We start from the raw sequence: 14,777 nt of genomic DNA, 5'->3' as shown, positions 1-14,777 counted from the left end.
CTATAGAAAAGAACTACTTACCTGTAACTGTGCTTTAAGATATACATCTTTCAGCATGTGCACTGACACAGAGCACAGCTATCTAGAGAAATTCTGCAGAAGCATAAGCACATTCCTCCTGCCCTCCCCTCTGCAGCATGCAAGCAGCTGTACAAGAGGGCATCCATTCAATGCCTCCTCGCATTAGCATCTCTGGAAAATGAGATGGCAGCTTAGGGGACAGAACTGAGAAGGCAGATTGCCAATCTACAAAATATCCCTAAAACAAGTTAAGAGAATTATTTATCTGTGTGACTGCTGCTTTACATATGCATTCATAGAGCAGGGAAATCTAACAAATATCCATATACTTAGAACAGGGTCTCAGAAGCCCTAGCTGAATGGATTGAAAGATTAATTTCCCAAAGGCCAATTTAAAAATTAAGCCTAGTTGCCTTTTTGAAAGATATATACACTGTTCCCCTTAATATTTACAGTTTAATCAAAGCTGTTTTAAATGGATTGACAGTTTACAGTTAAGTGACAACTTATTATCAATTCCTGCTTAAAGCACTAAGCAAATGTAATTCAAGATCCTTTGCTATACAGGCCACACTAGATCATATGGTCTCATCTAGCTGTAACAATCATTCCTTACCTACAGAAGTACAGGTTTCTTAGATCAGTATGTAATCATGGAAGAAGTGCGCTCAGTACAAATTTCCATTCTCTACAACTGCTTTCTCAACAAAGTAGAGGGTAGGTCAACATCCAGCCAAGTGGCTGCAGACACAGCCATGCATCAAAAGAAATCTGGTTCTATTTGTAATACCCTTTTTAATGACTATTATTCTGCATAGTACTTGCCTGAAGCAAGTTTCAAAGTATAAATTTGGATTATGAATCCTCCTTTTATAACTTTTATTGTATGTAAATCTAGCAGTATAGAGATACTTGGTTTTAAAGCAAGCAAGCATGACATTTATAGGGCTGGACTCGGGTTCAGAAATGCACATTCTAGTCCTGGCTGAGTTTTGAAGTATTTGTATTTTATCCATCAAAAATACAAATAATGGTACTTCTCTGCTTTATTACTTTTTATTATTTATGGAAGATGCATTATATTTTGCTGGCAACTTCACTACTATGGTCAGAACCCTAAGCGTAGGGACTGTGGAAGTAGGTCAAGTAGGCTGAAGTAGAGGTGGCAAATCAGCAATTCACAGAGTGCAAACAGTGCAATATCTTCCTTGCCTTTTGGCCAAAATGTAATTTTCTGTTCCTGTATCAACTACTAGGATCCACAAGCATAAACTGGATGATTAGAACTATAATTGAGTCAGAGAGAAGTTGCAATCTTGAACCATCACTAATTGAATGAGTTCTGTGCAGTAGGAAGGAAAGGCAGAACATGATAATGAAATACTGGCCCAGAAAGAAATAAACCAACATTCAAAAACTCAGTGACCATCTGTTTCCCAAATGAATAAATAAAACAGGCCAATAGCAAGAAGTTCTTAGCAGATTTGAAAAGAAATTACTGAGAAAAAGTTGACTTCATTTCTGAATATGTAACTCTCATTCAAAAGCAAAGCACATGCAAAGCAGCACCTCTTGCAGCCCAGTTTGAAACAACTTTAAGTGTGATTTTCAAATACTAAACATTTTCCTTAAATCACAATTGATTTGTCAAGAGTGGCAAATATTGTGCATACTTTTTCTGATGTGTGAAGCTGTCGTGTGCCAGAATTTGAATGCGAAGGATGTTTCTTTTCAGAACCAGTGCTAAAGAAGTTTGCTTCACTTCTCCCCTAAAGTTTACTTTCCATACTTCTGTGTCTTCACTGGCTTACCATTATGCCACAAAGAAAATAAATTTTTTAAAGGGTTGTTTATCTGTAAGGTATTGTTCAGAAACTTGTAGATGAAACACACTTTTACACAGTGCACTTAAGATTTGTAAATGCTAAAATTCAGGTCAAAATCTTTAAACCTCTCAAGACTCACCTCTATCATACACAGAACTACTGGCAGTTAGAAGCGGGCAGAGAAGCAGCAAATGGTGATTGTGACAGCACAAAACCTGCTTCTTTCTTTTGCTCTCTCACATCTCATTCCACCATCACTAATTTGGTATTAGACTCCTGTAAGATTTAAGACAAGTAGGACAGATTGTTAAACATTTAAGGCAAAGATTATCCCGTCTTCCTTACTCAGTAGAACAGAGTTAAAACCAATTTTTCCTTACTGCAATACAGGCTTAAAGCTCTTGCAAACCTTCATATGCACAGACACCACAAACTTCTCCACTCTTTTGAGCAAAAGTCTCACTTTGATTTTTTCAGTATTTCTGGTGGAGGAAAAAAGCTTATTTTGCAAACCTTGATCTGAATTGCCTTAAATATACAATTCCTAGTTCCCAAAATTGACTTAGTGTATTTCTTATCTACATCTAAGACATACTGTCTCCACAACCTGACAGTATACATCTGGAGTCTGACAGCTACTTTTCAGGAAAAAAAAAAAACACTGTACAAAAGATGCAAAACTAAACATGCAAGGCAGAGTCCCTTGAAGACACTATTACCTTACTATAATGCATATTTGAATGCAAAAAAAAAAATTTTGTTTTTTTAAAAGCAAAAAGACAAGATAGTGGAAATTATACCAAAGGAAACAAAGCTAGTTAAATTTTCTTTTTCAAAACTCCAACCTAAATGAGTATGTTAAATAAACATCCAGAAAACAGTCAGTGCTAACTTGCATGTCTGCTAATACAGTGATTTCACCAAACGAATAACAGAATTATTTACATGCATATTTACAACATGTGTTCTTTACAGTAGCTTACCTTTTGGGAAATATTTCCCATTTGTTTTTGGTAAGGGGTTCTACTCAGTCTAACCAATAACAGGTAACAGGAAGAAATACAACTGAGTTTGGCAACAACAATGGTGTATCCTAGGAAAACTAACATGATTATATGGGGTCAAAAAAGAGCAGTTGGCTTCAGAATGTTAACATTTGTGAAATATATGAATTTACTCAAACTACAAAATTAGAACAAACTATATAAAAATAATTAGAAGAATGGAGAAAGTTACAAGGGTTGCTGGAAGGTTAGACACGTTAGATACATTCAAAAAAATATATCAAGCACTGCACATACTCTTGGAGAAGCATGGGTTAAAACATAACTATATGTAGTCTTGAAAAACACAGCAAATTAAAGGATAGTTTTTGCTTGTAAAAGTTGAAAATAAGCTTACCTGAACCAAAGGTCTTGAAAGCACCCGACTTCCCAAAATACTGCTTGCTTTTTCACATATCAACATATAACATGTTTATTCCAGGAAAAAGAGTCCAGACCTCACTCATATGTGTTTTGGAAGAGGAAAGGAAAAGGAAAAAAACAAAACAATGCCCCCCCCCCCCCCCCCAAACAAACCCTTCACAAACCACTTCATGATTTCATGATTGTGACCTACGGGGGGGGAATCCATATTTGGATCATATGCTCCTTAGTTTAAAAAAAAAGAAAAACACCAGACCTTGTATATGGTAAAAAAGGATAAGTCCTAATGTATACTAAACCAAGCAAGCAATTAAATTTAGATCAAGTTATTCTTCCCCCCAAGGGAAATTTTATGGGACAGTTCCCCATTAAATTTTAATTTCCATTATGATACTTTTAAAATCAATTTTATTGCAACCAAAACATTGTTCATATACCTGTACATAAAATAAACTATGATATATACACAACATTTTAAGTTACAGGGCATAAGTTTACAATTTTTAGCAGATTCTGTTTAACAAAATGGAAATTGTGTAACTTTAGTACTTGGAGAAACTAAACTTCCTTATTTTGGTACAAATGTTTTGTGTCCCCCTGTATTCTAACCATACCTAAACTGGTTTAATAAACTAACATTAATGTTTAACATCTCACTGTTTTCTCTTATGTTCTGATTCTAGACAGAATTTTTCATATGCTTCTTCGATTTCTGGATCCATCTTGTCATCAAGGTCATCAAAATAGCTAAAATAATAATAAAAAAATTTTTTTAAAAATCACCAAAAACGTTAAGTTTATGTACAGATTTTCAGAAACAGTAAATAGGTGAAATATTTATGTAGATGTCAAGAATAAAACAGAGCTTTGTAAATAGTAGTTAACTATGACATTTACTAAAAGGGGGTGAAGAAAAAAATTATGGGTACTAGGAAAACAAACAGAAACCTCAAAACAGCAGAGATATGTACAAATTGCTACAGTGTTTGTCACCATTTTAGATCACCTTATGCTGTCCACAGGTTAAAAGACAGAAATAGTTTCCAAGATGATAGAAAAATGCAATAATGCAATACAAGTTTTCAAAAATTTAATAATGCATTTGCGCTGATGTATTTACAAAAAACATAATTGGCATCATATTAGCATAATTTTGATTGGTTAACATCCTAGTTCAAATACTGCATCAACTGTCTTGGTTGCACACTAGTCTGAAAAATATATTTATATAGAAAACCTGTATTCCTATTTGTTGATATATGAAAGAAGGCAACCTTAATTCACCTCACTTTTGCATCTGCATTATATTATCTTCTATTACATGGTAAGCAGTCTTTCAGAAAAGATCTGTCTCATTTAGATCAGAGAAAAGACTGGATCCCATTAATGATAATCAGTATTGCACAGAGTGGAGACTACCACAGAGTTTCAAAATAAAGCTGGGAAGTGATGGGGATCACTTAACAGCTTGCTTTCTCCTCACAGTTATTGGGAAGTAACTTGAATGTTCCTTGTTTTCTCCAGGTCCAACTGGAGCGTTCATCACCATAAACTAGGACAATAGAGTTGTAGCTTGAACATGATAGTGTATATAATTCTAAACAGCCTTAAAAAAAGTCAGCAGCTATTGACTCTCAAGAAGTGTGCATTAGTTTCAGGTGCCCAGTTTATTATCTTCTGTGCCTTAATTCCAAACAAGGGAATCGGCATGTCTCATCTGCACGGAGGCCATAAATGGTGTTTTGCACAAAACCACAGTAAGTGCCACAGAAATGTATAATAAGGAAAGTATTTTTTCTTGAGCATTAAAGAACCAGTCTACATATTTATTTTATTTGTTCCTCCTTTCCTGTAGGAGCGTAGACTTGAGAAGGAACTCAACATAGAACCCTTCTCCCTGATGTCAGTCATGAGAAATAGCTGACAGAGGATCAGGATAGATTTGTTGAAGGCTTAAGAAAAGCTTAGACCAAGAAGGTTCCACAGTCACCTTGCATGAAGGTTGACTCAGTCTTCCACATGTCACTCTTCAGATTTGCTGTGTTTAACTGCTCTGTCTCCATTTTGCATTTAATTTGTTCTAAGCACAGCAGTTCACGAGGGTAGTTTTTTCCCCACAGTATGAGCTTGTTGATTTCTGATGACATCTCTAATTTATCTTCCAAAGTTCCTGCAACTCCCCTCAACTAGGTGCCATCTAGAAGTTTTCTAATTTACTAACAAAAATATCGATCCAGACCAGCACTCTTATTGCACATAAACACAACACTGAAAGTGGTTTTGGGTATCAAATCATGATCTGAAAGTCCTCCTTCAACCAGATGAGTACAAAGCCCAGAGCAATTTATTTTAGACTGTATTTCTTTTACTGGTTTCCTATCAAATTCTTATAAACCGGTGTCAAAGTCAGACTATATTACCATCTATTGCTTCCCCTTTTGCCATTAGGTTGCTTTTCTTGTTCTACAGGAATACTGAATAGCCATTTAATTGAGGGAATACTACTTATCCTGAGGAGAGAAACTTAACAACCTCCTCCTCCCTTTGAAAGACACTGAAAATTTTGTAATTATCTCTAGCTAGGACGTGGTATGCGCATCAGTCGAATTCAGGTTGTCTCACTACTAACACTTGAAGGTCTGGTGCTTCATTTTGCTTGCAAATTTATTTTTTTAAAATGCAGAAGAGAGTATGTTTGTACATGTGCAAAAATATCTGAAATTTACATTTATCCAACTGAGTAGGGCAATTAAAATTTGTTTCAAACTTGTGTGATTACAAACCAACTTACACCTGAACAAATACATAACTTCCATTGTAGTGCTAAATAATATTTAGTTTCAGTTTTGTCAAGATTGGATTCCTAAGTCTGCAGTAAAAATAACTAGTGTTAAAAAAACAAAACAAAACACTACCACTCAAAAAGAAAACATACTGATCTCCAGGTCCTGATAAATCTGTTCCATTTTCTTCATAATCTGGAAACAAATCCTCTCTTTCAAGCAGCTCTTGGTATTTTTCTTGGTAATCTGGCATAGTAAAAATGAGACCAAGTAATATATAAGACTAGTCCTCTAAATTAACATACATCTATACAGTTTGAAAATAGCCTATTTAATGAAACCATAAACAGCATGAAACATATTATAGAAAAACTCCTGTGTCCTGGTTTCAGCAGGGATAGAGTTAATTTCCTTCCTAGTAGCTGGTACAGTGCTGTGTTTTGGATTTAGGGTGAGAACAATGTTGATAACACACCGATGTTTTAGTTGTTGCTAGGTAGTGTTTACACTAGTCAAGGACTTTTCAGCTTCCCATGCTCTACTGACTGAACAGGCTGGAGGTGCACAAGAAGCTGGGAGGGGGCACAGCCAGGACAGCTGACCGAAACTGGCCAAAGGGACATTCCATACCATGTGACGTCATGCTCAGTATATAAAGCTGGGGGAAGAAGAAGGAAGGGGGGGACGTTTGGAGTGATGGCGTTTGTCTTCCCAAGTAACCGTTACGCGTGATGGAGCCCTGCTTTCCTGGAGATGGCTGAACACCTGCCTGCCCATGGGAAGTAGTGAATGAATTCCTTGTTTTGCTTTGCTTGCGTGTGTGGCTTTTGCTTTACCTATTAAACTGCCTTTATCTCAACCCATGAGTTTTCTCACTTTTACCCTTCCGATTCTCTCCCCCATCCCACCGGGGGGGAGTGAGCGAGCGGCTGCGTGGTGCTTAGTTGCCGGCTGAGGTTAAACCACGACAGTCCTTTCTGGCGCCCAACGTGGGGCTCGAAGGGTTCGAGATAATGACAGGTTTTGATTGGAATGTGCTAGATCGAATTTATACCTGTTATAGCTGTTTAGCTATTAATTGGCAGGCTCCTGTGCTTGCCATGGGGCTTGCTTGCCTTACTGTATATTAGAGTCCAATGCTCGTTAGTGGTTGTTTTTTGCTTTCACTGCTTGCTGTACTGCTGTACTGCTTATCATCGTATTCTGCTGTGCCTGGGAACATTTTGATAACGCAATGGCGATGTGCCTGGGCTGGCAGATGGCCAGGGCATCCCTGCTGTTTCTGTGCTGCTGTACTGGACAGGCTGGAAATCCAGTGTGAACTCGAGTCGAAGGGACTGTGACCTGTGGATGAGTCCATGCGGGAGCAGGACACCCCAAAGCGTCTGTGGCCGTGGATAAGCCCATGCCAGAGCAGGTACATCTCGAAGCGTCTGTGGCCGCGGTTACGTTTGTGCTACAGCAGGTTTACTTCTGAAGTGACTGTGGCTGCGAGTAAGGCCACGCTGGAGCAGGTATATCTCTGAAGACATTGTGGCCCATGGAGAAGGCCGTGCTGGAACAGGTGCATCTCAAAGTGACTGTGGATAAGTCTATGCCGCAGCAGGCGTACCCCTGGAGAGACTGTGGCTCATAGATAAGGCTCCACTTGGAGCAGGTACTACCCTAAGGGACTGCAGTCTGTGGATAAGTCCAAGCCAGAGCAGGGGCAAGGGGAGGAGTTTATTGCAATGTTAAACCCTATGGTTTGATCTGAAGGGACCAGGGGTGGAGATTGTAATGGAAACACCTTTAAATTGTTGTAACCCATGATTTGAGTTGCATGTTATAGGAATTACTATAGCAGAAACCCCTTGTTGCTAGCCAGGCTAGGAGCAAGGGGAGGAGTTCATTGCAATGTTAAACCCTATAACCTGGCCCAAAGGGACCAGGGGTGGAGATTGTAATGGAAATACCTTTAAATTGTTGTAACCCATTATTTGAGTTGCGTGTTATAGGAATTACTATAGCAGGAACCACCCGAACAAGTGGAGGACAAGCCTTACAAGAAGCAGTGCAAGTGCAGCAGTGACCTGACCTGAGCTGGCTTTGGTACCCAGTAACTCCACGCAACACACCACCTCTCCTGTCCTGAGTGACCACCATCACAGATGGAGCCCAAAGTCACGGACTAAATGAACTCAATGGATATTTCATGGACATTTCTGGACATTTTACAGACATTCCACAAGGGTGGTCCATAGACTAAGGGAATGATATCTGTGTGTTATATCAAAGGATGGAAAGCGGGGTGGGTGGTTAATGAGGTTGCACTGGAAAATATGGGACTTGAGCATGACGTAGATGGTATAGAATAAGGGGTGGATACTGTCCTGGTTTCAGCAGGGATAGAGTTAATTTCCTTCCTAGTAGCTGGTACAGTGCTGTGTTTTGGATTTAGGGTGAGAACAATGTTGATAACACACCGATGTTTTAGTTGTTGCTAGGTAGTGTTTACACTAGTCAAGGACTTTTCAGCTTCCCATGCTCTACTGACTGAACAGGCTGGAGGTGCACAAGAAGCTGGGAGGGGGCACAGCCAGGACAGCTGACCGAAACTGGCCAAAGGGACATTCCATACCATGTGACGTCATGCTCAGTATATAAAGCTGGGGGAAGAAGAAGGAAGGGGGGGACGTTTGGAGTGATGGCGTTTGTCTTCCCAAGTAACCGTTACGCGTGATGGAGCCCTGCTTTCCTGGAGATGGCTGAACACCTGCCTGCCCATGGGAAGTAGTGAATGAATTCCTTGTTTTGCTTTGCTTGCGTGTGTGGCTTTTGCTTTACCTATTAAACTGCCTTTATCTCAACCCATGAGTTTTCTCACTTTTACCCTTCCGATTCTCTCCCCCATCCCACCGGGGGGGAGTGAGCGAGCGGCTGCGTGGTGCTTAGTTGCCAGCTGAGGTTAAACCACGACATCCTGCTACAGTGTTTTCTCAGGACATAAATCAACCTCTAAGAATGATACCTATCTTCCCAGAGATAACTTACTAACTGTAAAGGTAGTCACAGATATCTTTACCTCAAATGATGTCATACCATGTTGCGCTCAGATTATAGAAAACAAAGAAACCAAGGAAGAAACAAACCCTTTTGCTACTAAAAATGGACAAACAAAAGAAGACTTGAAGATTTCTGGCTTCCTGGAGAGACCAAGTGCTGAGGACTACGACACAAATTCTTCTCAACTATATGTATTCAAATGCACATTCTCTATTTCAAACATTTACCTTCTTTTAATACAGAATAAGGCACGTGTTACACAAATTCAGGAATTCAAACATAATTTTGTCTTTTAAGTTGTACGAGTTTCAGATGTTTTTAAGAACAACTTTTTACGTACTTAATTACAACTTTTTAAAGAAGATTGAGAAGACAGGTATAACTAAGCTTGTGACGTACCTGGATCTGCTGCAGTGAAAGGAACACCATCAGAAGTGTAAAATGTTGGTTCATTCTAAGAATAAAGTTATACAGTAAGTTATATGTGTTCAGAGAAACAGCTGTTAGTAGCTTTCAGCAATGTGATTGTCTATGAATCAAGTTAAATTCACATTAAATTGAGGAACTGAAGTGTCAGTACATTCTTACCATAAAATAGTTTGGGTCGTTTTCAGGGGTAGCTTCTGTATGTGGAGAAGTTCCATGAACTCTACCCCAGTTACTTGATCGTAGTTCTACTAGTTTCAGAAGCATGTGTTTCACATCTCTGAAATAAACAGAAGCACCACAAAAGTTAGAATGTTTTGTGCTAAGCAATAATTGGGCTATATCTTGCATATACTAGATAGCCAAATCTCAAAAAAAGCTCCAAAAAGGACAAAATTTGGTCCAGTCTGCAGATAATTGAGTGGTTTGGTTTTTTTCCTGCAAGTTTTCCTCCCCGAGCCGGAGGAGGGAGCTCCTGACGAGCGGCAGCTCTGACTCAGCGTGAGCGGGGACAAGAGGGACAGCGGCCAAACCCCCTCACATACAAGAGCAGCCCCCAGGGAGCGCGACGAACAGGGCAGGCAAACAGGACGTGGCGCGTCAGTTTGCGCAGGCAGGGCGTGCAGGGAAGGCGAGCGGGCAGGGCGCAGTCCCCCTCCTGGCTCTAGAGGCCAACTCAACTAGTAGTCGTCGGCTTCCGAGAAGAGGACCAGCTATGGTTTCCACTCGGCCGAAAGCCATCGCCAGAAGGAATGTGGTGACCCAGATGGAACCCTCACACAAGCATACAGCTGTCCAGGTCTCTGGCTGCAGGGAGTGCCTGAGCCTGTCAGTTGTACTGGAGGGCAGCAGAGACACCACCTGTGTGTGGTGTGACCAGGTGGATGATCTGCTCAGTCTGGTGGCAGAGCTGAAGGAGGAAGTGGAAAGGGTAAGGAGTATCAGGGAGTGTGAGAGGGAGATAGATTGGTGGAGCCATACCCTACCATCCCTGAGGCAAAGGCAGCAGATGAAGGCTCCACAAGAAGCAGAGGATCCCCTGCCTTCTTGCCACCAGGCAGAAGGAGGGGACCTAAGTGATGGGGGGGAATGGAAACAGGTCCCTGCTCGGGGTGCCAGGCGATGCCCTGCCTGGCCTCCCTCACCTTCCCAGTTGCCCTTACACAACAGATATGGGGCCCTGGAACTTGAGGGCCAGGCAAATGAGGATGTAGATGAAGGTCCATCCAGGGGGTTGCCTAGGGTGAGGCAGTCAGCCCCGTGCATTATGGCTGCCTCTGCTAAGAAAAAAAGGAGGGTAATTGTCATAGGCGATTCCCTTCTGAGGGGAACAGAAGGCCCTGTATGCTGACCGGACCTATCCCACAGGGAAGTCTGCTGCCTCCCTGGGGCCCAGGTCAGAGACATTACTAGGAAACTCCCTGGTCTGGTACGGCCTTCTGACTACTACCCGCTATTGGTTATACAGGCTGGCAGTGATGAGGTTGCAGAGAGAAGTCCAGAAGCGATCAAAAGGGACTTCAGGGCGCTGGGGCGACTGGTTGAAGGATCAGGAGCACAGGTAGTGTTTTCCTCTATCCCTACAGTGGCAGGAAAGAATACTGAAAGGAACAGGAAAACACACCTGATCAACACGTGGCTCAGGGGCTGGTGCCATCGGAGGAATTTTGGCTTTTTTGATCATGGGGAGGTTTACACGGCACTGGGCCTGCTGGCGACAGATGGAGTTCAGCTGTCTCACAGGGGGAAGAGGATCATGGTTCATGAATTGGCAGGGCTCATTGAGAGGGCTTTAAACTAGGTTTGAAGGGGGAAGGGGGTAAAACCAGGCTCACTAGAGATGAGCCTAGGGGTGGCGTGCCAATGCCGGGGGTGAAATCAATAGCCCAGCTCAAGTGCATCTACACCAATGCACGCAGCATGGGCGGCAAACAGGAGGAGCTGGAAGCCATTGTGCAGCGGGAGAGATATGACTTAGTCGCCGTCACAGAAACATGGTGGGGTGACTCTCATGACTGGAGTGCTGCAATGGATGGCTATAGACTCTTCAGAAGGGACAGGCGAGGAAGGAGAGGCGGTGGGGTGGCCCTGTATGTTAGGGAGTGTTTTGATTGTCTAGAGCTCAACGATTGTGATGATGATAAGGTCGAGTGTTTATGGGTAAGGATGAGGGGGAAGGCCAACGAGGCAGATATCCTGCTGGGAGTCTGTTATAGGCCACCCAACCAGGATGAAGAGGCGGATGAAGCATTCTACAAGCGGCTGGCAGAAGTCTCCCAATCGCTAGCCCTTGTTCTCGTGGGGGACTTCAACTTCCTGGACATCTGCTGGAAATACAACACGGCAGAGAGGAAGCAGTCTAGGAAGTTCCTGGAGTGTGTGGAAGACAACTTCCTGACACAGCTGGTAAGTGAGCCTACCAGGGGAGGTGCCTCTCTTGACCTGCTGTTTACAAACAGAGAAGGACTGGTGGGAGATGTGGTGGTCGGAGGCTGTCTTGGGCTTAGCGACCATGAAATGATAGAATTCTCCATTCTCGGTGAAGTAAGGAGGGGGGGCAGCAAAACCGCAACCATGGACTTCTGGAGGGTGGACTTTGGCCTGTTCAGGACGCTGGTTGAGAGAGTCCCTTGGGAGACAGTCCTGAAGGGCAAAGGGGTCCAGGAAGGCTGGACATTCTTCAAGAAGGAAGTCTTAAAGGCGCAGGAGCAGGCTGTCCCCATGTGCCGTAAGAAGAATGGGCAGGGAAGACGACCGGCCTGGCTGAACAGGGAGCTCTTGCTGGGACTCAGGAAAAAAAAAGGAGAGTTTACCACTTGTGGAAGAAGGGGCAGGCGACTCAAGAAGAGTACAGGGATCTCGTTAGGTCATGCAGAGAGGAAATGAGAAAGGCAAAAGCCCAGCTAGAACGCAATCTGGCCGCTGTTGTTAAAGACAACAAAAAAAGTTTTTACAAATATATTAATGACAAGGAGAGAGCCAAGGAGAATCTCCATCCCTTATTGGATGCGGGTGGGAACATTGGCACTGAGGATGAGGAAAAGGCTGAGGTACTCAATGCCTTCTTTGCCTCAGTCTTTAACAGGCAGACCAGTTATCCTCAGGGTACTCGGCCCCCCGAGCTGGAAGACAGGGATGGCGAGCAGGATGAACCCCCCATAATCCAAGAGGAAGCAGTCAATGACCTGCTATGCCACCTGGACGCTCACAAGTCTATGGGGCCAGATGGGATCCACCCGAGAGTGCTGAGGGAGCTGGCGGAGGTGCTCGCCAAGCCACTCTCCATCATTTATCAGCAGTCCTGGTTAACGGGGGAGGTCCCGGACGACTGGAGGCTTGCCAATGTGATGCCCATCTACAAGAAGGGCCGGAAGGAGGATCCGGGGAACTCAGGCCTGTCAGCCTGACCTCGGTGCCGGGGAAGATTATGGAGCGGTTCATCTTGAGGGCGCTCACAAGGCATGAGCGGGACAACCAGGGGATCTGGCCCAGCCAGCACGGATTCACGAGAGGCAGGTCCTGCTTGACCAACCTGATCTCCTTCTATGACCAGGTGACCCGCCTAGTGGACGAGGGAAAGGCTGTGGATGTGGTCTACCTGGACTTCAGCAAGGCCTTTGACACTGTCTCCCACAGCATTCTCCTAGAGAAGCTGGTGGCTCACGGCTTAGACAGGTGGACTCTGCGCTGGGTCAAAAACTGGCTGGACGGCCGGGCCCAGAGAGTTGTGGTGAATGGAGTTACATCCAGTTGGCAGCCGGTCACGAGCGGTGTTCCCCAGGGCTCAGTTTTGGGGCCAGTCTTGTTCAATATCTTTATCAATGATCTGGATGAGGGGATCGAGTGCACCCTCAGTAAGTGTGCAGATGACACCAAGTTGGGCGGGAGTGTTGATCTGCTCGAGGGTAGGAAGGCTCTGCAGAGGGACCTGGACAGGCTGGATCGATGGGCCCAGGCCAATTGTATGAGATTCAACAAGGCCAAGTGCCGGGTCCTGCACTTGGGCCACAACAACCCCAATGCAGCGCTACAGGCTTGGGGAAGAGTGGCTGGAAAGCTGCCTGGCAGAAAAGGACCTGGGGGTGTTGGTCGACAGCCGGCTGAATATGAGCCAGCTCTGTGCCCAGGCGGCCAAGAAGGCCAATGGCATCCTGGCCTGTATCAGAAATAGTGTGGCCAGCAGGAGTAGGGAAGTGATTGTGCCCCTGTACTCGGCACTGGTGAGGCCGCACCTCGAATACTGTGTTCAGTTTTGGGCCCCTCACTACAAGAAGGATGTTGAGGTGCTGGAGCGTGTCCAGAGAAGGGCAACGAGGCTGGTGAGGGGTCTGGAGAACAAGTCTTATGAGGAGCGGCTGAGGGAACTGGGGTTGTTTAGCCTGGAGAAAAGGAGGCTGAGGGGAGACCTCATTGCTCTCTACAACTACCTGAAAGGAGGGTGTACTACCTGGGTGTCGGTCTCTTCTCCCAAGTAACAAGCAATAGGACGAGAGGAAATGGCCTCAAGTTGCGCCAGGGGAGGTTTAGATTGGATGTAAGGAAAAATTTCTTTACTGAAAGAGTGGTGAAACATTGGAACAGGCTGCCCAGGGAAGTGGTGGAGTCACCATCCCTGGAGGTATTTAAAAGACGAGTAGATGAGGCACTTAGGGACATGGTTTAGTGGGTGGTGGCGTTGGGTTGACGGTTGGACTCGATGATCTTAGAGGTCTTTTCCAACCTCAATGATTTTTTTCTAAGTCTAGATGCTTTATGTGTCCCTCTCAATTATGAGACACTCACTCTCTCCACTTCTTCTGTGGTGAAGTAAGGAGTCCATATGAAATAGAAATTGCTATAGTTTTTAAATCAAGATACCAAACCTACAGCACAAGTTGAGGAACAAATCCTTTTCTTATAAAAGGATAGTACTGGGGAAAACAGGGGGTGATCTTCAAATTGTATTTTAATCATCTAATTTATGCTCCTAACTTTAGCTCTCTAAATCACATTACTTTTCACTGTTGACTACAGAATTTCAACGTCTCCAATACATTAGATGCCACCACCCATTTAATCCCTAAAATAAGAGAAATTGTTTTCTTCTTTTAAGCAAGTCCATGGAGAAAAGTTCAGTGAATCTCATCAAGGAAAAAAAAAATATTAAAATCTTCAGTTGTTTCCTCTATTAAAAGAAGTTCATGCTTCTGTGTTTTTGAAGCCTCGGGCTTGTGCTATTTATTTTCTCTGGTTCCTGAAGCAAGATTTTC

At 43.3% G+C, this 14,777-nt stretch overlaps 1 protein-coding gene across 1 annotated transcript in view; it reads right to left on the bottom strand.

The window, feature by feature from the left end:
* Positions 1 to 3,672: 3,672 nt before the first annotated feature.
* Positions 3,673 to 14,777, bottom strand: part of LOC143171878 (polyadenylate-binding protein-interacting protein 1-like) — a 30,260-nt gene continuing 19,155 nt past the window's right edge. The window contains exons 8-11 of the mRNA XM_076361012.1: positions 9,691 to 9,808; positions 9,502 to 9,556; positions 6,210 to 6,303; positions 3,673 to 4,021 (exon numbers count right to left, since the gene is read on the bottom strand). Coding sequence (XP_076217127.1) covers positions 3,928 to 4,021; positions 6,210 to 6,303; positions 9,502 to 9,556; positions 9,691 to 9,808 — 361 coding nt within the window. The 3' untranslated portion in view covers positions 3,673 to 3,927. The remainder of the gene's footprint in view (positions 4,022 to 6,209; positions 6,304 to 9,501; positions 9,557 to 9,690; positions 9,809 to 14,777) is intronic.

Source organism: Aptenodytes patagonicus, chromosome W, assembly GCF_965638725.1.
Source record: "Aptenodytes patagonicus chromosome W, bAptPat1.pri.cur, whole genome shotgun sequence".
Classification (NCBI taxonomy): Eukaryota; Metazoa; Chordata; class Aves; order Sphenisciformes; family Spheniscidae; genus Aptenodytes; species Aptenodytes patagonicus.
Note: the sequence above shows the minus strand (reverse complement) of the source record. Positions and strands in the feature narration are given on the sequence as shown.